Raw genomic sequence first — 26,371 nt, 5'->3', positions numbered from 1 at the left:
TACACACATATGTATGTAAATATATTTAAGTATGTACGAATATATGTATATATAATATAATATAACCATTGAGCATACAAATAAATGTTTTTTATTCAATATCAAATTTACAATAAATAACTCCTACTTTTTACAACAATATTTCCACAAACCATAAGATTTATACAAAAAAAAACTTAAAAAGGAATATACGAAATATTCAAATCGTATTTTTTTAAGTTATTTTATACATGATGTAAATATTACTATTATATGTATTCTGTAAATATAGCCCTTTAGTTAAATTACCATAAAAAAATAAGTTTCAGGTTCTGGATAAAGACAGCTATCAATATTATAATTTATTTATTTCATATCAATAGTGCTATTTCATCATATAAATAAAATAAAAATAATAATATATGTACAAAGGAGCATAAGAAAGATTTTATCATTTATAAGAAACAATACTTAAAATTTAAGATTTTAAACAGGATCAAAAATAGATTAATGAAATTATACACCGATGTAACATCATTGACTTTAAGATCGATTGAGATATGTTAACGTGTTGTATAAACACTCATCACATGACATTTAATTTACAAAAAAAAAGAAAAATTAATATGTATTTATTAGGTAAAAGTAATGTTAAAATATAAAAATATAAATATTTTACAAATGTAAAACAGTTCAAAAATTCACAATCATACAAAGCGTTAATATGATTTGCTGTGTAGATAATTTCTACAATAGAAAATGATTTAAATTCTTTCCATTTATTCCAATCATCTTTCCGGTACTTGTCAATTGCGATTAAATAAAAAAATTACAAATTTCAAATATTTTATAGAATACATAATATAAATAACAAAGTAGTATAATACACAACATTAGGTATAATCCAGCTAGACAGCATTTGTAGTATCACTGCTAACCGTCAATTTTGCATTTACGGCATCAATATTTGAAAGATCACTCTCCTTTTGTAAATTTGAGGTCTCATCGTTGGTATTAATATTACCGCTCTGCGTCGACACATCAGAACCCACAGGACAATACATGACTCTGTATTTTAAACTATTAGGACCGTGTTCGGAATTAAAATTATCTACGCTCTTGTCGTGTGACTCGTTCGAAGGCGAGCGAGCGAGTTCTTTAGGACTTATCTCACTGGGAGATTTTTGAGCATTCAGCAATGCTGACTTCCTCTCAGCATCGATGAGCGATTCCGACGTGGATGGATATGCGGATTCGTACGACATGGTTTCTTCGATGGAAGGTATCGACTCGATAGCTCCCGATATCATTTCTATACCCAGCAGAGGCATGTTGTCTTGCATTGCGGATCGCACTGCGTTTTGTTCAGCTTCCCATGTTTGAGTGGTAGATTGAGTTGTGCTGGATTGGGTCGTTTGAGTGGTGGATTGGGTGGTGCTCGATAATGGGGTTTGCGTGGTGGATTGGGTGGTGCTTAAGAGCGCTGATGCTGTTTGGGTCATAGATTGAGCTGTGTCCGATTGTGGTGTTTGAGTTGTAGACTGAGATGTGCTTGATGATGAAGTTTGAGTGGTAGACTGCACCGTTGGTGAAGGTATTGTTTGGGTGGTGGACTGTGCCGTAGTGGCTGGAGGTGTCTGGGTTGCAGTTCCCGATGCTGGAGCTGGTGCAGTCGCTGCAGGTGATGGACCAGCGGCGTGCTGCGACAGGATCTGCTGCAGTTGAGCCTGTTGCAGAATTATCGGCAGCTCGTAATGATGAAAGAAGTATATCATCGAATGCTGCAACATAAACAAAAATAATCCATTTAAGTACATACACGAAAAAATCACATCGCACACTAACAATTATATGCAAGTACAAAAACTACTCTGATCTACATATGTACATATCTAACCATAGCGATTTGAAATGCAATCAATGCGTTTGATATGATTGTAATAGAGATTTGTCTATTCATATGTAGTACATAAATATCTCGCAGTTGAAATGAAAATACTATATGCTGTTTTGAATACTACTTATAATAAATGCACTAGGATGACAATCAAAATAATCACTGAAATAAATTTCGTTATTAAAATTCAAATTCGGATTATGCGATTTACATAACAAAATGACACGAGGGTATTGTGTATTCATGAAAAGCATTCCATACTAAATGAACATTCCTATAAAGTATACATTTTTCAATGTATCATGTACATGAAATAAACAGATTACAAACGTATGACAATACGCGGACTTTTACTATTCCAGACTATTTAGCATAGCTCATATGTATGTAGGTATATAAAATAAATAAATATGAATCGTAAAACGAACATTTTTCTAATATCTCTTCTATTAGAATAGAACTTCTTCACAATAAAGTCAGTTTGGAAAAACGAGCGTCTAAAAATCTTAAATTGAGCCGTTATATTTGTAAGTGGCTGAAGTCCAATTTTTAGTTCCAAAAACACAGTTTTGACTTAATTCACGAATTGTCTAAAATCTCGGAAAGGCAGAATAAAAGTATTACAGGCCACCAGTGATTTTAAATATTGTTAAATGCAAAACATTATAATTAATGTTTTGCGAAATATTTCTCGAAATGAAGAACGGTCGACGTATGCCAATATAAAATTTATTTATTTATTTTAATATACAAGTATACCACAGTCTTTACAGGTCACCCCAATATGACACTGTGGCCAGACAATACATAAAAGATCAAATACATAAGAAAAAATAAAACAACAATAATAGAAAAACAAATAAAATAAAACATTTAAAAAATTGTACATAAAAATTAAAAATTGAAAAATCAAAAATTAAAAAAAAAATAAAGTGAAAAATTACAAATTGAAAATAATAAACAAAAAAAAAAAACACATATATAAATAGTTTAAATTGAATTAAAAGTAAAAAACAGTAAAAATACGGATAGATTATCCGGTGAAATATTGAAAATATCAATGTGATTGCTGACCAAATTCAAGCAGCGTAAGACTCGAGCGATTGGTGAAAAAGCAAGAACATTAGTTCTTGCTTTAATTGTTTGGAACAATGGACGCAATCGATAATCAATGAGGCGAGATGGAACCCAAAATTTCATTTCTTCCAATATAGTTGGGTTGTAAATATCACCTCTTAATAATTTGAAGAAATGACACACAAGATGCATATCCCGCCGATGAGATAGGGAACTATAGCCAACAGAACCTTGTACAAAAGCACTAGGAAACAGTTGAGGGTAGTATCCAAACTCCCTCATATATAGATAGCGGAGGAACTTCCTTTGAACTCTTTCAATTTTTAGAGAGTGAGTTAATTCACTGGGACTCCATATAATGGCATCAGATTCCAAAATGCTTCGGACCAATGCGTTATAAAGAAGACGCAAAACTCTTAAATTATTGAAATTGTGAGCATTGCGTAAAACGAAACCCAGCATCTTTGAAGCTTTATTGCACATATTGGAAATATGGATACCAAACTTCCATCTGCTCTCAAACGTAACGCCAAGGTCTTTTTTGGATAATGTTCTACACAGTGGAGTTCCACCAAGATTATACTGATATAAGGTGGGGTTAGAAGACCGAGAAAAATACATAATATTGCATTTACTAACGCTAAGAGGTAAATGATTATTAGTCGCCCAGCACCATAAAGAGTTCAAATTACTCTGAAGGACCTCACAGTCAGAAACACTATCAATTTTCATGAATAACTTGAGGTCATCAGCATATAGTAAAAAATTTGAATCTGAAAGTACCGAGCCAATATCATTCACATATATTAGAAACAGTAAAGGTCCCAGATTAGAGCCTTGGGGCACGCCAGAAGATGTGAGGTATAGAGAAATGGCCATCAAAACAAACAAACTGACGACGATTACTTAAATAAGAAGTAAAAAAATCAGTAAGATTATCCGATAGACCAAAATTGGCCAATTTCTTAATAAGTATTGAATGATCAACCTTATCAAAAGCTTTAGCAAAATCGGTATAGATCACATCAACTTGATGCCCTGCATCTAGCGATTTAGTAATGAAGTTTGAGAAAGACAAAAGATTAGTAGTCGTAGAGCGTGCTGAACGAAAACCATGCTGTTGGTCTATGATAAACCGACTGCAATGATTATAAAGTAATCTCTGCAAAATTATTTCGAATAATTTGGCTGGAGCCGAAACAATGGCTACTGGTCTGTAATTATTAATAAAAGATTTATCGTCATTTTTGTGAATTGGAGTGACTTTGGTGCATTTCCAAGAGTCAGGGAACAGAGAAGATTTCAGTGATAAATTATAGATATGAAGCAAAGGATATAACAAACTGGACTTGCATCCCTTTAAAACAAAATCGGGAATAAAGTCAGGACCAAAAGATCTATTAGGTTTCAGCTTCTGGAACCCATACTCCATATCACTGATATTAAATTCAAATACTGACAGAATGAAGGAATGACTTATTTGAAACTTATTATTTGAAGATTGAGTGAATGAGTCTACAAATGCAGATTTAAAATGCTCAGCAAAACCCTTAGCGATATCTTTCGAACCTGAGAACGACTCATCACCATTGAACATCATTGTCAAATTCGAATTGTTATTATGTTTAGAATTTATAAAGTTCCAAAATAATTTTGGGTTTATGGAAATGGAATCTTCACATTTCTTAATGAAGTCAGCGTGACAAATTGAGATGAATTTTTTGGAATGAGAACGCAACTGACAGAATTTAACGTAATCATGTGAGTCCTTAGTGAACTTCCAGCGTTTGTGCAAGTAACATTTACGACTGATGACTATGATTAATTCAGCTGAGAACCAACTAGGAAAAATTCTTCTGGATTTAGGAAATTTTTTGTTAAAGCATTTGTTAAAAGAAGAATGCACAATCCTATTAAATATCTCGACAGCAGCATTCACATCCAAGCACACGAAAAGATCAATCCACTCCGATTCCAACAAAACAGAATTCAGACAGCAAAGTCAACATTATTAAATTTCCAACCATAAAAATCATGATTAACAGAATTACAAGAATCATTACAATTACGATTACTATTGTGCCCAGAATCATTTAACATTAAATAGGAACATGTAGCATCAAAATCAATACTGAGCGTGGGGTGAAACTTATCCTCAGGAACAATAAAACAGGGACTTCTACTGGAATTGCAAATAATATTGGACAACACCAAGTCAAGTTTTCCGCCATAAACATTGCATACATTATTCAAATCTGATAAATTAAAAAGATTGCACATATGCGACAGTTCCATGCTTACATTTTTTAAAGAAACAGTGTTAAAGTCCCCTACAATCAAAATATTTTTACTCTTTAGAAAGTTAAATTCCTCTTGTAATTTATTAAAAAAAATTTCAGAGATCTTATCGTTTTGATTTGGAGGAAAATATACTACACAAATATAGATGGAACACCGCGGAAGATCAAAATGCAAATATAATAGCTCAATTATTTGTGAATTGTATTAAAATTGAATATTTCCTACTGCAATAAGTGTTTTGGAATTAATGCTAAAAATATAACATAAAATAAAAAATATCGAATAACCATGAAAACATAAAACTATAATATTATTAATTAAACCATTAAAAATATTCTTAGATAACACTACGTTATCATTACATGAAAGATAAATTTGGTAAGTATTTTTTTCACACATATTTAAGAAGATGAGACGTTACCAAACTTGCATGTTACACATTACAACGTTTGCAACGATTCCTGAATTGAATAAATCATTTCAAACAAACACATTAAATTTTCAAGAAAAATATTGGGAATTATTTTTCCACTATTCGAGGTAGGACACGCTTGAGTATGAATTTTATAATATACCTACATACATACATAATGTAGCTTCAACATTTTTGTATATATTTCAAAAACTGATACATTTTAAGCCTCAAGCTACAAATGTACATGTAATGAAAGAAAATCGTAGTAAAAACCAACGGCGAATATAAAATTACGTAGAAAATTTGAATGACAAAAATAAAAATAAAAAAAAGACAACGTACAATAAGAAAATTGTTAGACAGTTAAAAAATTAAACATAGATATCAAACATAGTACAGGTTAAGAAATAGTGAATGCCCTAGTGAGCAGAGTAAGACGAGCCAAGCCGGCAACTAATTACGTCGCGGGAGATGAAGTGCAAAGCCGGCATTAATTGGCTATTGCGCGTAGAGGAGCGGCAGGTGGGCGGAGTTCCCGGTAACCCTTTGGCTGCGGACACTCGGGCGAAATTAACCGCAACCGAAATCCAATTTGTGCCCGGATAAAGTTGACAGACTGGGCGAGCCACAGCCACAATCGCACACTCAAATTCCTCAGGGACGACCAACACAGACTCCGACGACACCATCCCACATCGTCCAATAAATCTCTCATTTCTCATATCAACAATGTATGTACGTGTGTTTTCAAAATTCACTGTATAAAGCTAGATATCGATTTCGATATCAGCGCCATACATATGTTAATAAGGTGATTAAATCACACCAACCCCTTTCAAATCATCGAATCATTGTTCCCTGAACAGTGAAGTTTTAGCCAGATAATAAAATCAATAATATTTCATTTTGCGTACTTATAAATCGCAGTGGTGAGATTTATACGATAACTTTTTTGTAGAATGAATTAAATATAATTATACTCTATATATGTAGTTTGGCTTTCATATTGTCTGTTGGTGTTTTACCCGTTGATATTCCTGGAACAAAACTGCAATGATGACTCAATTTAGATAAATCGTGGATTTGACATTATTGCTCTCGTAAAACACGAAATGTAAACAAATATGAAAATTTAATTTCATAATGAAGTCTTATTATGTTATCGGTGTTAAACGAGGGTGTTGAATTGAGCGATTTTAAATATTTTAAGCAGTGTCGACAAAAGCGTCGATTTCAATTTTAAAAGTACGCCCAACTCCTACCTATTCTCAATTGGGGTGCAGGACGGGGTGACATCGCGTGAAAAAATTCAACGCGACGATTTGTATTCAAGCGAAGTATTAATTTCAAATTTGAGTTGTCGTTTTTTGGCGCGACCGGGGAAAGGCGCAAAAAAGATCGTGAACAAAATGAGAGCGAATAATAAAAAATAAAAATGAAAAAAATCGAGGCTCTTGCAAGTCAAAAGACGTGGCCGAGATGCGAGAACTTTAATATTGCGTCCCGAAGAACGTTAAAAAGCAAAATCTTATAATCTTCGACCGTGTCAACTTATTAAAAAATCATATTTTCCGGGGGTGATTTCGCTTGCTTTCCACCCCCCACCTCCTCCCCATTTCCACCGGTCGCCGATACGGTCCCCACAGTCTCCTCTTCAGCATAGATCTTGCATATAATATTTGAGAAAGAAAAAAATCGCGATCCATTGCGCGCTACTCGCTCATAACAACTTCAAAGGACTCTGAATAATAATTTATGATAATTTACAACGCTTTTACACACATACATACATATGTACCTATAGGTATATTGAAAAGGACATTAATGCTTTTACAAATAATTTGTTTCCCATGTGTAATAATTAATACACGCAAACATCAAATAAAAAGATGCAAATTAATTAAAATGTATTCAATTATAACGTATAATTATATTTAATGTGTCATTTGAAGAAAATTAGCAAAATGAATAAAAATTTAATGGAAGAGAAATAAAATGAAAAACATATAAAATTTGAAATGAGAAGCTAGTTTTAATGAAGCGAGTCGGGCAATACAATAAAATACGGGAAAAAAGTGAGACGATATACGGGAGTCGAGGGGGAATGGGACTCGCTTTGAATTTATAAATGCATCGTCGGAAAATGGAAACTTGGCGCGGTCGTGTTATCTCGGAAAACCGTGACGAGGTGGCGAAATCCTGACATGATTGATAATTATTTTAAGGAATCCCACACAACTACAAATACATACATATATTAAACAAATTCATAATAATACAAAACTCAAACATACATGCCAATATTTTCCGATCAATAGAAATATGTGCTACACTTTTATGTAATGTAAATATATAAAAATATTTTATTAGAAGTGATTGAAAAAAAATTAAGAATTTCCACTAAGGGTACTTGAGAAAAGTATGTGGAAGCGTGAAAACCTAAATTATTTTAATTTAAGTTTGAGAGTCACCTCTTTACGTTTCCCTTGACGAGACTCGAGCCGAGAAAGAGGCAGGGCTAAGGGAGAGAGAGGCTGCTTTGAATTTTGATGCCGACAAACTGAGAATAACTTAAACACTCCCCGGAGGTTACTTTTCGTGAAAACTAGAGAACACGCCGAACTTGTACAGCTAATGTACCAAAAACTTATAATAGAGATAATTATTAAAGGTAAGCAAATATAGAATCCGTCGATATAAGCATTCGGTAGTGGTTCATGACCGATAAATTGACAAATTTTTAAATAAAATTTAAAAATACAACTTCACGGAGAACTAAATCTGCGATAGTTGGCGGCGAGGCATGTGAGTGGTGAATTCATTACTACTTTTATCGGACGAAGAACACTCCGACTACGACGAGGTAGACGTCGGAGGAGGGATACTGGGTGAAGATGGGTTTTCTGTGTGAAAAATGGAACACGATTCTGTCGAGATAATAACCGACAAACACGCCATTTGCATACTGACGACGGAGGCCGCGACCGACGCGTAAATTAAAAAACAAAGTGAGCGACCGTCTGGCCAACCGGTCGCCGTGAAAAATTGTCGCCAGCTTAGGGGTTGAAGGGTCGTAATGTTAAATGGCGAATTACACTGAAAAGTGAACAACGTATTGAAATGCTTAACAAAGAATGCACACCGAGAGCATACAAAGGTTTGAAAACCGATCGAAATTATGCAAGACCGGAACAGAGCATCTCAAAAATCGTGAAGATAATATTCCAGCAATTGGACACAGATTTGTAAATGAATGAACATATCCAAAGTACATGTGATAATAAGTTGAACACGTATCATAATTTGCCCTTATTGAAATGTTAAAACAACAATATAATTAAAACTACTACAGAACAATCCAAGACCATTCAACAAATAAATGAACGAAAAAATATTTCATTGAAATGATTTCAACCAAGATATGTTTCAGTTCTCCGGTTCATTCATGAAAATATTTACTAGTTCGATCACACGCGGTTTCAATTATAAGTGCTAACAGTCAAAAGCTATCTTTAAATAGACTCACCAGGGGGTCACATGAAATTTTTAGCTGTCAAAGCTTTTGAGATATCGAAATGCCAAGAAGAAACGTTACAACGTTGCTATAATTCCCGTTTCTGCTAATTTAAAAAATATTGTAACCCAGGGTAAAAGTATTACATACAAAGAGAATAAAACAAACGATTGAAAATATTTAAACTTAATATATAAACACACTAGTTCGTTTGTCGATTTGTTCTTTTGTGTACACAATAACTGTGCAGATTGGTTTGTATGTTCATGAACAAACGAAATGTACACTTGGACTGTGTCATATACTCCTATGTATGTATACAGATCTTGATTGTTATGGAAAGAGTTTACACAAAGAGCTCATTATAATTATTATAACTTATAACAAGTATGCACATGAACGTTATAATAATTATAATGTACTAGAGAAAATGAACGAAAAAAGTGGAATATTGAATTGAGGGGGAACGCTTGGTGCAGACAGGACAGAGTACGTATCTACACAGAGGAGAACGGGTAAGAGTCTGGAAAAGTCTGATCTTTCAAGGAGAGGCTTTAGCAGCCGCTAGACAAAGGCAAGAAATATAACATAAATAACGCAAAAAAAGCACTGTGAACATTTCTCATGGCTCAGATGTTTCGGCGTCGCGGCCTGTGTAAGGTCGTCTCTCGTGTACCAGCTACGAGAAGGAGAGTCCAAGAAAAACGACACCAAAAGCTCAAGACGCGAGTTATTTTAACGCGAGGAATATGAATGTCGCAACACTCGCATATATGAATGTACATATATACATACATACACTAGAAAAAATCACAAAGCGCACATGGAAAATACATACTTTAAGTTTTCCAACATTAACATAAAGTCCGAGAAGGAATACTGTGATAAATTAAACGTACTACGTACGAAACATAGGTATGTATGTCTATGCGCGATGGAAAATTTGTTAGATTATGAAAATTCTATTGATCAACGTTTTAAATGAAATCATGATACCAATGTATTCAAAACTTTTCATATTTTTCTTTAGGCTAAATACAAGAGAGAACGATTTTTTTACGCGAGATATGATAGATTCGACTTTGCAATCAAAAATTTATATGAAAATTGAAAAATTATATTTGTAGTAATTTGTCGAATTGATAAATATTTAAAGTGCGTTGGCCAATGATCAATGAAAAATCGTCAAATACCACGAAGCATTAAAATTGATTGGCAATAGAAAGGTGTATATTTATTAATTACCTTAAAATTTACCAACTCGTGTCCGACTCTAGCTTCAACGATTTTAATAAGATCGAATTTTCTTGCCAACGTATAAAATTGTTAATAATAATAATGGCAATTTTTAAAATACAACGAATAAAAGGAATTGAAAAAAATCACTAAAAATTGACATGTAACAAAATTTATTGAATTATTGGTAATGAAATTGGGTAAAAATAAAAATAAAATAGATTCATATTGTATGTTTATGAATTTCATATACAAATACAATTTAATTTGAATTTCATACAAACAAATCAATTTAATAAAAAAAAAATGATTGCAAAAACAAGTATGAGACAGAGAAAACAATAGATGTTGGCCATGGCATTTATAATGTAATTTGAATTCATGATTTTTATAAATAAATCATTAAATTTCAATTTATTAGTGGATTTACTTTAATAAAATTGGAAACTCTAATTGACGCATACCGTAGTAATAATTATTAAAGAAAATGATTTTTTACGACTTCGACTCCACTTGAAATTCTAAGACTTCAAGCCCCCACAGGACTCAGGACTTCGAGACTCCACAGTCCAATTTTATTCTAAGCAAAGAAAGGTATCATACTTTATTAATGGGTACATTATATATCGTACCTACTTCACATACAATTATACACGTAATAATGTGTAATATGATTTGTGTTCTTCAACATTTTTCTATGTATAAAAATAATAATATTTCCAAAAATGTAATTAAAAATTTGTAAAAAGCAAAAAATTATAATTCATTCAAAATATTCAACGAAATTATTTCAAATAAAATTTTGACGAATTATACAATGTGAAGAAAAAAAACATGAGCGTAAAAGGGAAACGGGGTGTGAAAATAAATGTACGCGAGAGATTTGGGTCAAAGGGTAAAAAAGGGGACATCTCGCTTAGGGGTCGGAAAAATATGGGTAAAATGAAACAATAATGTCCCTTTTGTCAATATAAACAAAATCAGTGATTGATGAAGGTTGCCAATATTTGAAAATTTCACATCATAATACATAATACCTATAAAACATAATAAAAAATATATATTGTATAATATACCTGTATAAACAGCCAGGACGTAACCAGCGCGAGACTACTGTACTGTCCATTGAAGCGATAGTGGTAGGCGTAGAACGAGAAGTGGTACAGATAGAAGAACCTACAACAAAATCGAGACTTAAATTAGCATACCATATAATACAAGCATTTATTTAGATGAACATTGAATGGGATGCGATGTATGACATGTGAGTAATAAAACGTACTAAAGGGGGGATCGAGTAAGAAGGTGGACGAAGAGTACCAAGAGACAGCAGACGAGGGTAACCCTGTGGGTGTTGGCACAACGGAAATCTTTAGCACCGAAGCTTTCACAACGGGAAAATCGAGTTATCGCATATTATATTTCACATTGTTTGATTTAAAACAACGAGACCGCGTGGGAGCTTAACGTGCAGCTTCCGGGAAAATCACTACACACGATATTCGAGTATTGTTCAGCGGAACAATTTGAACATCAAGTACATACATACATACAAATGCTACCAATTAAATTTAATACATAAATACACATGAAATCAATTCGAGGAAATTCAATGTATACTCGTACTTGCAGCTATGCAACATACAAGAGGCGTCGAATTTCACGCTGGTTTTATTTTAAGTTCTGTAAATTCCTCCCCCCAAAGTAGCTGGAGTGGCACATAGGTGGCCCATAATACTCGAACGTTATTTATGCCCCTGCCGTTTATAAATATTTCATGACAGATAATGCTCCGAGGCGCGCCGGTCGGTGGAAGGGTAGGAAGAGGCGAAAAGGATGGGATGGTCGCAGCCCCAGCGAGGAAGCACCACTTCAAATATTTGTTTCTTTAAATTGAGTGTGTTTTATTGTAATGTAAAAGTTCGGCGCGAATATCGATAAGACGAGCCCGCTTTTAATTTTGTTCGCTTGTTCGAGTTTTGTTACTTTCGAAGTTTTCGAGTGAAAGTGCATCCGAAAGTTACACTGTCAAGAATTTTTATTCAAACGTACTGAATGAATACTGTATTGTAAAATGTGGAATGTTCAAGTTTTAAGTTCAGTATGTCAATTGAATGTCTCCGTTTAGTCACGAAATTCAAAATAAAATTGTATTTAATTATTGGCACCGAAATTATATAATATTTAATTATGTATGTATAAAAGAAGTCAGTCGTGTTTAATTCAAGAGTACGCTAATTTCTTGGTGATTTTCATTGTATTTTTTAGTGTTTTATGTTAAATAAATAATCGCTTACAACTTTTATATAGATATACTTTTTGATTTTAGGAATCTCCACAAGAACGGTGCGATCAAATCTGGTGGCCGTCTTACGCCGCCGTTTTTCGATATGGAAAATGTTGTCTCAATGTATCGATTCCTTCGCCGTATAAGATACCAGCATATATTTATCCAAAATATCGATAATAAAAAAAACATATTTATATGGTTTAATGCTTGACTTTTTTCCAAGGAATTTATCGATATATTCCGAAATATTTAAAATATTTTAAATTATCAGATATCGAAATTCACTGATTTTTCTCGCTTAGCATACATACTTCTCGAATTGAATCTTTCATTAAAATGAATAACACGATGATTTAAAAGATAGATATCATTTATTAGGTGAAAATATATTTAAATTTATAAAAACTTTATACCAAATTGAATACAGCAGTCACCACAGTTTGAGAAATATTGATCTGATCATTTACATATAAATATGGTCGAAGGCAATTGTAAAGAAGCTGTATTCCAATTGTCAACTTAATTGATAAAAAGATTTCAGTGCTATGTTTAATTTACAAAACCTATTATTTTCACCATTTGCGCAAAATAAGCAGACTCATAGTTTTCGGAAAATTCGGGCGGTCCATAATGAATTAATCAGATTGTTTCCAAAGTTTCACTATTTTCTACTCTTTTTTACAAAAGCTTTGGGTCCATACGTAATAAATGAAAATTGGAAAGAAATTGATTTCGTCAAAATCATTATGAAATGACGCACTTTTAACTATGCAGGTGCGGTCTATTGAACAGTCAAATTTAATTCAATATCGACGGCGTAGAATATGAGAAAATTTCATTAATGTAAGTTAAATAAAATCAAGATCGAAAAATGCAGAGTAAAAATAATATTGCCTTTAGCAAGATACACATATTGTAGTATTTTAGAAAAACAAAGGTGAGGTGAAATTGTGAGAGTGCGAAGGTGGTTAGCGAAATCCAGAGGCCGAAGAGCCAGCACTGGCCCGCGGGTAAACCAAAGTCAACCCCTCGTCATAAATCTGTCCTTTTTCATCGTGTTAGCGAGGGCGCTGGGGGCGCACGGGACCCGACTTGGCGCCTGCCGCCCGGGGGCAGAGCGCCTCGTCCGCCGGCCCCTAACAAGGGACACAACAAGTAAATTGGATATTTTTGCGAAACAATACGCCCGTTTGGAGGAACTTCCTTTGGCCTTACCGGGGACGAGAGACCGACGACGCCCAGCCCACGGGTCCACGTCTCCAATGTCGGCTTATGTTCACTTGACGTTTGCAAAACAATGCCCATCTTATGACGTATACAAGCCGCCAACTAAATGAAGAAACAATGCCATCATGTCATATCGCAAACGACATGTAGATACATACAAGCACATATATGTATGTATTGTGTTATTATAATGCAATGCCGTTTATGATGATAATAACCGATGGAATGAGTGATTTTTCCGTACACACTGCACTACGTGCACATTTGTACACATTTAATATTTTTAATTTTGAAACAGACTTTGTAAGTTTTTTTTTGCGTTTTCGTTCGTAAATCCGTGATGTCATCGAAAAATCTAAATTTCTATGACGACGATATCGATTCCGATTCCCGGATTCTATTCCGACAATTGTTGTTGTTTGTTATTATTATTACACATATAACTTTATTTAAAGCATTTATCAATTATTTTTCCAAAACCACCCGTTTAAATATCAACGGACACAACGTTGGTTAGTATATATAAGTAACATTTCAAATAGTCAAATAATATTACATTAAAAAAGATATGTAAATAAAATAAAAAAAATCATACATTCATGTATTACATGTACCATGTTTAATATTATAAAAAAGGGTTTTTATGGCAGACGTGTATTTTTTTGTAAATATAATATGTTCGACATCATGCAAAAAAATTGTACGTATTTGATTCTAAAAAAATTTGAAAAAAGGTCAAACCAGAAAGGAAAACATGTACATCGACTAGAAAATGCGACTGGAAGCATGCTTTTTATTTGTGTTCGGTAAAATAAAATTACGACGAAAGCGACAAAAAGTATAAAAAAATATGCCAGCCACCTATAGATGTTAAATATGAAAATTGAATCAGAATTTTCTCATAGATTTGCAGACTAGTCTCAAAGGCCTCGGGAAAAACTGGGGTTGGAAATTCCCAAACGATGGGCGGGTCACCGGAAAGAGGATCAAAGTATACATTTCCGGACAACGGAAGGAAAAAGCTGGCTGAAACATTGAATGGGGCAGGGAAGAGGAAGTACGATTCGAAACTGCAAGGCGAGAAAATAGTGAAAACGGACACAACACTAATGTACGTTATGGGAATTTTTCAAAAAAGACAGAAAAAAAACGGAAAAAATGTTGTGCAATAATGCAAGCTTATTTCCATTTTTCATGTGATATACAAGTTGCCGAGTGCGAAGAATACATTTTTACGAAAATTTTATACGCGTTAGAAAGGAGCGGAAAACGATCAAGAATTCCAAGCGCGTAAGAATGAATAGTTGGCGTATACAATAGAGTTAGTATCATTGTGCCATTTCCGAAACGAAAAATGAAGAAATTTTATGTGTATACGTACATGTGTATATCGTAAATAAAAGATTGAATAATAAGCTGCAGTTTCAATTCAACATAACTTCTCAATGTCAACCAATAAATTATCTATGTATGTGGATAAACATACATACATACATATATGTATAAACAAGAAATTTTATCAGTTTAAATGCATTTTGATGTTTGAAATGCGCAAACACATTAGTGAGTTATTGATCACTCTAATACAGCCAACATAATAGAATACAACCACAACTTTAAGAAATCCAACATTGATAAAATTGATCGATATAATATTGATCAACATTGATCGATAAAAATGCATACATAATCATAATCATACAAGAAAAATACAAAGTAAACAAGCACTAGGAAGCAGTAGAACCTCACTGTTCGGGAATCTGCAAGAATGGTGTAGGAAGACCACGAGTTTTGTACGGCAATTTCCTAAGTACAAATTAACACAAAGGTCACGACCTTCGTTGGGAGATGCGCCAAAAAAGAAGGCATAGGCATCATTAAACTACAGAAAACTAGTTGGTTTATCACATACATATGTATATTGTACAAGCGTGGGTATAGAGCGGGAGTCCCTCAAGTTAGTTCACAATATTGGAGAAGTTGCCGCACCATAAACATTGATTCGTGGTTGGAAAATTTCATGCGCAGCCAAACTTTTAGAGCAATATACGTCACAATATTTACGCATACGACGTTATATGTATGTATACTTCAACGTTGCACATAAACCTGCTAGATACTACCCATGAGATCGATTATATTAGATAAAAATTAGTGATATAATACTAAAGATAATGCGTCGTTCATACTGGAAAATTATGACGAAGACAATGATGAAATAATTTCTTAGTCACAAATTTGTTTTAAATGTTACTCAATATGTATGTATGTTTCATGTGAAATTGCGAAAGGGAGCAGCAGAGGTCCAGGTAGAAAAATGTCATGGATTAAACATTTGTGTCATAGCAAGACATCCTTATTCAGAAATACGCGGGAGATCTACAAATAACTACACAAACTTTATGTTGAGAAATTTAGCATATGCAATGAAAATAGTAAATAATCGCGATCGCCAAATACGACCAAAAAATAGTAGACTCTCTAAATACACGGGATAATAGCGTATCAAAACAATACGATCGTGATGATATTCGAGAAGTGGGATGAGAGAGATTGTCGTGGTTTTTCACCGTGAAACAAGTCACCTCTAGTTCGTGGATAGAATGTGTGTAGCTAATGGAGAGTGGTAAGACGATATCGCATTAGGACGTCAAAAGGAAACTCTATTATGACCTTTGTCATCGCAATCTCTTCATAACGTGAGGGTCACCGTCGTCGTTGAGGGGCGATGACGTTTCTTTGAAACGTCTGTCACCTCTCCTCTCACACACAGACAATCCACAGCGTCATTGTGTTATCTGTCACGTATACACGATATATAATATGTCCGTTTCCGTGACGACCCACTGTACAATGTCGATATTTTTACAACGCACAATTATTTTACATTATAAGAAGAAGGGAGGGTCGGGTCGGTAAAGCATGGATGATAATAAAAATTCTCCCCGAGGAATCGTTCAAAGCGCAAAGAGGTTGTGAGTGTGTGTGTGGGGGTGGTTGGGTGGTTTTAACAACGCCGTTTTCCGCCAGTTAGACGATGCCGACACATACGACATTGTCAATTTCTACGTCGACGCCTTTGTCGACTGCCCATTGTTGCCGTTCGCATCCATTGAATGTTTTCCCACTTGCTCGAGAGACGAGAGCATATCACAGTCGAGGGCAACAATCGACGGCTTATAAAAACGATTCCAATTATTCGCGAGGGCTTTAAAACGCAAAGCGATGTTGGTGGCAAAAAAAAAATACACACTGATATTTTTTTATGTATTACACGAATCAAATATTTATGTGAAGTGGAAATCTGCTATAATGATCTATTTTCGAGGGATCAAAACAAAATTTTCGTCTTTTCCCTATTTTATTGCATATAACGAATAAAAAAAAATTTACACGTAAAAAGATATAAAACAGCAGAAATACATACAATTCTGAAAATATACATATGAAAGATAGAATGAAGCACTTCATGTGAAGTGAACTTCATCATACAGACATTCCATACTCATGTACAATTTCCCCATTGTGATTCATTTGGATCGAGTTACATACAAATTCATATAAAAAAGATTTCATATGAAAATACAAAATCGCTCTGTTCCGTTGTTTCAGGGTGCAATTCAATTAAAATAAGAATAATTTAATTATCTTCATGTCTGCTTAGGTATGTATGTACATACATACAAACGGAAGTTAAATATGTATAATCACTTTTTAAATAATCATCAAATATGTACATATATGTATGTATGTGGGAAAAGTGAAAAATGTAAAAAAATATCTACATATACATATCCTCCTGAAAACAGGTGTTATAGTACACCTATTTTCAGGAAAATGAAGAGGAACGACACAACTGTGGTGGTTTTTGCTAAATATTTAATTCCAAATGTCACAATGCCTAAAATTAATAATCAAAATAATATTTATACACATAATTTTCTCATGTACAAAATTTGTTTTTGTTCCTAATAATAGACAAATTTATATATGTATATAAATTTTAGCAAATAGTACAATAGTTCATTTTGTTACATATTAGTGGTGGATTTAATTATGACAACTACATATCGATAGCTTGGTGTACAGATAATGTCTGTTCATTTTTGAATTTGTATCGAATTTTAATTTTGTAGATGCTGGAATATTTCAGGTTTTTCCTTTCAAGGTAATGTAGGTAGTATAGAGGTACATTATTCCAGCATCTACAAACTTAAAATTCGATACGGATTCAAAAATGGACATAAAATATCTGTGAACCAAGTCATCGAGATGTAAATATCATCAACATATACATACACATGTATTAAATAATTTAAGTTAACTGTGTTTATTGAAAATCTATTCAATTCTATTTGCTATACTGCGTATAGGCTTTCAAAAGAAGTTTTTTTTTTGGATCTACTATGGATTATATAAATACTTATGTATATTAGTTTATGTGGGTATTGCGCGTGGTAAAATCGTGCCATATGAAAGTTTCCTTGGGCATGGCTTGTCAAAGGCAATGATCGCAAGAACTATTATTCAAATTCCGACCCCCAGGGCGTCCTTTCGCCTTTGGGAGCCGCGCCAAACACATCCTGGGGCTTAGGCGCATTCCAGGGACGTCTTTTGATTTATGTTTCACTTTCATCCCTCGGAATACCCGGCCCGCCCGACAGTTTTCCTGCAAAACATTGCCACAGCTTCTCCTCCCCCCCCCTCCCCAATTACCAAAAACGACCGCAAGCGCTAACCCTCAACACCTATTGCTCGATCCAAAAATTTTCATAAGCTCTATTCTCCATATAAAAGTTAAAGGCACCAACATAAAGAGATTAACGTGAGGGAACTTCAACTTCACGCCACAGTGGTCAACTAATCAACACTATTCGAATCGATCAGAACGCACGCGTACATTCGAATATGGGACTAATGTTTCACCAGTATCTATCACTGTCATATCTATCTGCCAACAACATTGTAAAACATCACGTAAATACTTATCGTACATATATGGAGGAACCATCGCCATAGAAAACAATCTCAAATATTATTTACGAGTTCGCAAATCTATTTTAAAAAAAGCTATGCTTAACGAAAACACAATATATATATATATATATATATATATATATATATATATATATATATATATATATATATATATATATATATATATATATATATATAACATAAATAATTATGAAACGTTTTTAAAACCTTATAAATGAGTTATATTTAGATTTTTAAATATAGCGACGATTGCGCATTATACCATTGTGATACTAAAATAAATTTGATTTCAATATTTTCTCGTGGTCAAACACGTGGAAACGTAGCTTATGCAAATATAAAAGTATACATATTTTCGACACTGGTTGTTTACAAGAGTTCATAAGACGTAACGGCTGCATTGAGAGATTTTCTAGACAAAGTAATAATGTTCCAAATCAAATGTATGTATGTACATACATAGCTCATACAGTTAAACAAAAATGAAACCATATCAACACGGTAAACTACATAAATTTGTAAAAAATTTCATACATAACTTTGATGCAATACTGCAGACTGACTATAAACCATTATCATCATTATTACAATGTGTCAAATATTTTCTATTAAACGATATAAATATAAGTGTTAATCGCAGAGTCACATCCAAATTAATGTAAGTCACACTCAAAGACACGCAACTCTTCTGTTTACGTTAGCGATTTCCAAACTGGGAAGCGCCTCTACCTGGGGAGGCACCAACTAGTACAAAGAATGAGCGAAAAGTTAGTTTATAGCATAAAATAATAAAATAAAATAATATATACTTAAAAATAAACTTAAAAAAAAATAATTTTTGATTGGTTACAAGAGATAATCCACTAAAAATGAAGATACTGACGGTAATATTATACAAATAGGATAGCAGAAATAAAAGCGACAGGGAACAAGGAAGTGGAAATATCAAGACAAGATAATACGATTCATCCTATTTTTCAATGGGATTAGATGAAGTACTTATGTAGATGTAGACCAACGTGTTTGCTCATTCCGAAAGTTTTGGCAGCAGATAGTATGAGACCAAGTAAATTAAAACGGTACTTTGACAATACATATGCATTCCGAATACGTTGGTAAACCCGTAATTTTTTTTCAAAGAAAATTCAGTTTCATTCAACAGAAGCAAACTTTCAAGAAAATAGTTTCTGTTCTATCAAATCCATTGCCATCATCGTACAAATTTTCTTACAGAATCGCAAAAAGTAAAAGAAAAATAGTTTTACCATAAGCTTTTGATATGGTTAAAATAATGTTCAGCGAATCATATGTAAACGAAACAGTTGTGACAAATACCTCTTGCGATAATACAATTGGATAAAAAAAATTATTGTTGTCAATTAATTATATTATTTTATGAAATAATGACGTAGAGGGGGGGGGGGGCACCAAGAATAGATTTTTCAAAGGGGAAGCCTAGTATCAATAAATTTGGAAACGACTGGTTAATGTGCATGCTTTGTGTTTCCGTGCGGCCCTTGTGTCCAAATTCGGACTATAACATATAGATATAAAACGATTTTACAGACGAAAGCTAATATGCGTCTGACGAATAGACATAGTTCTACGTCAAAATAGAATATAAAAATATCACAGAAGCTTGTTCGGTAATATTAATACACCTGAACCGACAATTTGTCGAAGCGGCAGGGTTGTCGCCGAGAGGCAGAGGGTGAGAAGTGTCAGGGGTTGTCGGCGGTCTGTAGTAAGAGACCGCAAGCCTCCGCCGCATGGTAATTAGTTGGTAATCGTTACCGCTAACTTAGTAACGCTTACATACAAATTACGCAGAGACTTCAAAGCGGGCCACACGAACGGGAATAAGGGATGATGTGTGCGTAAATTACGCTAAAATCGATAACTATGTACATATGTTTGTATGTAGTACGTACGATGTGTGCATATGTTAGAACATTGCACGGCTCACTGGTAAAAACACTAGCCATAAGTGCAACCGTAATGGAATATAATGGAAAACGGTGCAAATTCACTTGCACTATGGCGAACGTAATCAAACAACGGGTATGGCTTACTATTCAAGCGCTAATTAGCGTTTCATTAAATCGTATCTGATTTTCACCGTAATGGGAACATAATAAAGCTGTATAATGGAATCGTCTACTTATAAATTCAGCAAATGTATGGTATACACACATGCAAAACCACGTAATTTTACGTATAAATGTAGATACCTACATATATGAATCCTTTGTGAATAATTTGTAAAATTATAGGTTATATGACGTAATTTTTGCAGAATATTAAACGATAATTTGGGCTATTGAAACTTCATTGTGTTTAAAAAAAATCAATCGACAAAAAAAAGTTCATACAAAATTGGATTCAATCGGTCAAAAACATATTTTACAAACACATATTTTTGAAAACCATGAAAACGTGATCAGCGATCGATAGTATATATGTATATATGTGTATACGTATATACTATCATATACTATGTCATATATGTACGTATATACAAATCAGTCAAAATCTCACAATCGAATTTTCTCACGATTACAATACTTCAATTTATGCTCTTCGTATAGACATACATACATAGATATCAATTATAGAAATACATATGTACGTATGTACACATAAATTAAAAATAAGATAATCATGACATGTTTAATAAACTAATTAATAAATTGCTATCGTTAAAACATTTTTTTCGTGCTTTTTTTATTCTCTCATCGAAACCTTATTAATATCAACCACATAATAAACCTTATTCGAATACATAACATGATGATCGTTTTGTTTCCTTCCAATCTACATACATATATGGGAGGAAAATTTATGATTTATGTTTTTTTGTTTAAGCTTTTGAATTATATAATTGATGTATAGTCCTTATTTATTAAATAAAATCCTGTTTCTATGTCCAATCTGATCTCTCCGTAATTCGTCATTATTTCACACTAGTTTTTTTACCCGGCTTCGCTCAGTATTTGTAGTATCAACAGCTTGAACATGCCGAATATAATAGTATATTCTTTTGTATTTTTATTAAATTTATTTGAATCGAAAAAAAAATATTTCGAATCGAAACCATATCGAATCGTCGTCATAGAAACTTTGATTTGTTTTCGATGGTACCAACCAACATTACACACTTACAAAGTCTCTTTCGAAATTATATATTAGATTAATCCCTGTTCAACTAACTATCCCTGTAATAATTTTTTTATATTGTATATATACTAACATACGGTGACACGACAACTCGTTCACAGATTTTCCGTAAACCGAGGATGCGCTCCAGGAATTACGTATACGGCCATCTCTTTCTCACCCCGTCTGTTCACCAAGATCTCGTTTACTATGCCATTACGTATGCAGAGTTGTCAGGTAACCCATACATACATATGTAGATCTTGTTTTGTTTTTTAAAATATCCCCCCCCGTATTTATTATTTCTGTTGTTCCTTTATTATTTCTATTGTTTAATCAATTTTCTGAGTATGTAGATATGTATGTACATATATCCCATTATTCGATGCTTTTCTTCTTTGTTTTAATTTTTTTCATTGTTGTTATTAATTTTTAGATACATTTTTGGTGTCAATGTTAAATACATACGTTGTAATGCTATTTGTTTCTGATTTTAAAGTGAATAAATAAATAAATGATTATATTTTTGGCAACATTGGTCGGTTCGTTTAACTGCAATATGTATAGAAAATGTTGCAACTAGCCACCATATCGGTCCGTCAAATAATTCGTCGGCGTGAAAGCGCGATCCGTCCGGATAATGTAATGTGGTGTTAAGTAAGCCGACATGGGGATAGAAGGGATGAGTGTGAGAAAAGGGTGGTTATGGTGGGTGATAGTGTGGTGGTGTTGTAATGTAATTGGCGGGCATAATTGGCCGCGCCCGAGCGATACACATCGCACACGCCAGTGGTTCCGCAAGTGAGTTTCGCGTGCCGCACCCGCTATCCGACACTCACATCGCATTACCTTCATTAAATTCGACACTGGCATTCTCGACGTGGTTGTCGACAACCACATTCATATGGCTGCAACGTCAACGGCTGAGCAACAACAAAAAAATCATCTATATTTGATTCCATGTTAATAAATCGCAGACGATTCCGACAATGGCATATTATATAATAAATACATATTTACATATACACATGTATAGCAGTGAATATATGTAAATGAAAATAAAATATATTGAAACAATCGTTTATTTCAATTTGAACATGTATGGATTGCGTTTGTTTGAGCTATAAATGAGAAATCAATTTCTCGTTTACAATTTGTATGTGTAATGTGGTTTAAGAAATAGTCAAAATCTCCGGTACACAAAAGATAAAGGACAACTCTAGTTGACACAAGTGGCTTTTAGTATATCTGAGATTGTAAATATGTAGGCTTTTGAGCTTCTTTCCTATTATGCTGTACAGTCCAGGGTTTCCCAAACTATGTTCCGCGGAACACCAGTGTTCCGCTGAATCTGAATAGGTGTTCCGCGACAATTTTGAAAGGTTTTATATACTGCAAGACATTTAAAGATATTCTACTTCATATTGAAATACGGATACAGATAGTGCTCGGGCAGTGGTAGGAAAATTAAAGGTGTTTGAAGTGGTGAAAAATGAAACGAATCCGGAAAGTAGCTACAATAGCCACCAGCAGTCATTGTATTTTGCATAGGCAAGCACTGTTAATTAAAAAAAAATTAAAAAATGTTATGGATGATGCCGTGAAAAGTGATAAACTATGTAAAATCAAGACCACTTCAATCCAGATTATTTAAAATTTTGTGCGATGAAATGGGTAGTGGACACAAAGCACTTTTATTAAATACTATCTCTTATTACATATACTGTGAGATGGCTATCCAGAGGAAAAACACTATTAAGACTTTATGAACTTCGAAGTGAGTTATTTGTCTTCTTGAAGACACTAAATAATTCAGAACAAAATTTTGTTGAAGTTTTAACAAATTCTTAATGGTTGATAAAACTTGCATATCTGGAGGATCTTTTTACCAAGTGCAATGAAGTTAACTAGTCATTACAAGGAAAAAGTATACGAAAAATTAAAGAGATAAAATTGTATCTATGATAAATAAATACAATTTTGGATTTCCAATAATTTTGATTGTTTTCCTGCCTCATATAAATGCTTGAACGAATTAAATTTTAAAGAAGATGAAGAAGTTTCCAAAGTGATTTTAGAACACCTACATAAATTGAACTCCTTTGCAATATTTTCCGACAAATAGTAAGGACGATTCCTGGGTTCGGATTCCAATTTTCCGTGACAGTTTTCAGTTTTCGGATTCCAATTTTCCAGACAGACCAGTTGGCTTTAACGCAAGTGACTATGAAAATCTAATTGATTTCATTAGTGACTCTGATTTAAAAAAAAAATACGAAGCTCAGCCTTTAAATGATTTCTGGGCGAGTTTGTAAAAAGAGTACCCCAACTTTTCAAAAAAACCTATTATTGTTTTACGTTTTCTACAACCTATTTATGCGGAGCGGGATATTCTTATTATGTTGCAACGAAGTCAAAGTGCAGGAACAGGCTCGACGCCACGCCAGATATTAGAATGCAACTTATCAATATTGTGCCTGATATTAAAAAGATATGCAATTCAAGGACTCAAAATCATCAAATTCATTGAGTGCTTTATTTATTCATATGTTTATGTTTATTTATTTATTTTTTGTTTATATTTAAAAATAATTACTAAATAAAAAAATACTCATTCACTGTATCGATCCGACGGAAAATTGTTAAAATTCCGCTAATTTTAGAACAGTCGAAGCAAATAGACAGGGGATGGAGAGAAACGAATTTATTTCCATTTTAAATATTATGTTAGCGAAAATAATCGAAGCGCAACAAATTCGTACAATAATTTATTCGCAACGATGAAATATCGATGCAAATTCATCAGACCAAAATGAAAGTTCATTTCGTACGGAGAAAATACGTCGAAAACTAATTAACGAATAGAAGACACATACTGATTAGACCCTCGCAAAACCGTATATATACGTGCAGCAAATTGTCGCGACAGGAATAAAAATTAAAGTCACGCATCCGATGAAATCGACGAAATTACATTAAAAGCTAAAACTGCACTACGTGCCCAAGTTTCCGGTATCGGTTAATTGAATTTGTCACTCTCGTTGCCGGATGCGTCGGGTTAATGCTGTCAATTTTGTTTGCCTGAGGGCGACACTGTCCGCCGTCAATAATTAGATTTTAAATTTTAGAATTTTCATGCACTCAAAATGACACCGATATCCTGTACATTTTAAATATAAAATCCGTGAGATGAATCTGAACAACATAAAGTAATAAAAACTAAAGTACAGGTAGCTGTGCTAGAATAAGCAAGCTGAATCCCTTGAGTGATATGCCAGTTTCCTAAGGATTGGCAGTAGATAAAATGTTAATATGTACATACAAACTATAGGGAACAACACTATGAAAATATTCGGGTTCAAATGAATCTACGATCATATCATCTTTCAAGCAAAATTAGAAAACACGATGGTTGTTTTTTATCATAACATTTAATAAAAATGATATATCAATACTTACACTACACACGATACAACAAAGATTTCGATTAAATATCACGAAATAGTATAATAATAAAACTACTTGTACATATATGTACATATGTTACAGCTGAATTATATTTTCAGTTGTAATATGTATATTACAACTGGTCATTCATACTCGAATACAATTCAACAATGTGCGCTAGTTGTTATATAACAGTTGAGTTTTGACAGGTCTGATGTTTTTACGAATGCTTTCAATAATGCCTTAATATTTGCCTTTATTATGTATTATATTAAGAATAACGGTAATGAGTATCGTATTAAAATAACTCTAAGAATGTTTTCAAATAAATAAATGTGACGTTTCCATGCGAACCTAACCTCCCATCTAACCTAATACCATCATATAAATATAGTTGAGTTGGGATGTTATTAATTCTTTATATGAATCAACTTACGTTAAACGGAATATACATATGTGTATTTCAATTAGTCATACATTACAACTGAAAATACATTTCAACTATAACGGCAGTTGGCACCAAGTCAAATTTAATATGTTCCGACTAGTCAAAATATATTACAACTGAAAAATACATTACAACTGTGACATACATACTATATACATATGCACTAGGGTTTTTGTATTCCCGGACTTTTTCAATTCCCGGGACACGGGACGGAACCCGGGATCCCAGGACACGTGTAAAAAAAACATTTTTTATTAATAAAAAAAATATCCATTTCCAAATATAAAAAAAAGTAAACAATACATAATATAATATATCTATTAACTGGAAAATATGTAATTATAAAAGTAAACTTATTTAAAGTAGCTTCTTAAGAATACTAAAAT

The 26,371-nt window shown here is 33.3% G+C and overlaps 2 protein-coding genes across 2 annotated transcripts in view; both read right to left on the bottom strand.

Moving 5' to 3' along the window:
• Window positions 1–780: 780 nt before the first annotated feature.
• Window positions 781–26,371, bottom strand: part of LOC143915728 (membralin) — a 104,146-nt gene continuing 78,555 nt past the window's right edge. Inside the window, exons 10-11 of the mRNA XM_077436489.1 lie at window positions 11,496–11,595; window positions 781–1,760 (exon numbers count right to left, since the gene is read on the bottom strand). Coding sequence (XP_077292615.1) covers window positions 888–1,760; window positions 11,496–11,595 — 973 coding nt within the window. The 3' untranslated portion in view covers window positions 781–887. The remainder of the gene's footprint in view (window positions 1,761–11,495; window positions 11,596–26,371) is intronic.
• LOC143915726 (uncharacterized) lies at window positions 21,988–24,167 on the bottom strand. Its single transcript, XM_077436487.1, has 2 exons — window positions 22,339–24,167; window positions 21,988–22,179 (listed from the first exon to the last, which is right to left on the bottom strand). Exon 1 carries the CDS (start codon window positions 22,988–22,990, stop codon window positions 22,670–22,672), a length of 321 nt encoding a protein of 106 aa, XP_077292613.1. The 5' UTR covers window positions 22,991–24,167; the 3' UTR covers window positions 21,988–22,179; window positions 22,339–22,669.

Source organism: Arctopsyche grandis, chromosome 8 (assembly GCF_051622035.1).
Source record: "Arctopsyche grandis isolate Sample6627 chromosome 8, ASM5162203v2, whole genome shotgun sequence".
Lineage (NCBI taxonomy): Eukaryota > Metazoa > Arthropoda > Insecta > Trichoptera > Hydropsychidae > Arctopsyche > Arctopsyche grandis.
Note: the sequence above shows the minus strand (reverse complement) of the source record. Positions and strands in the feature narration are given on the sequence as shown.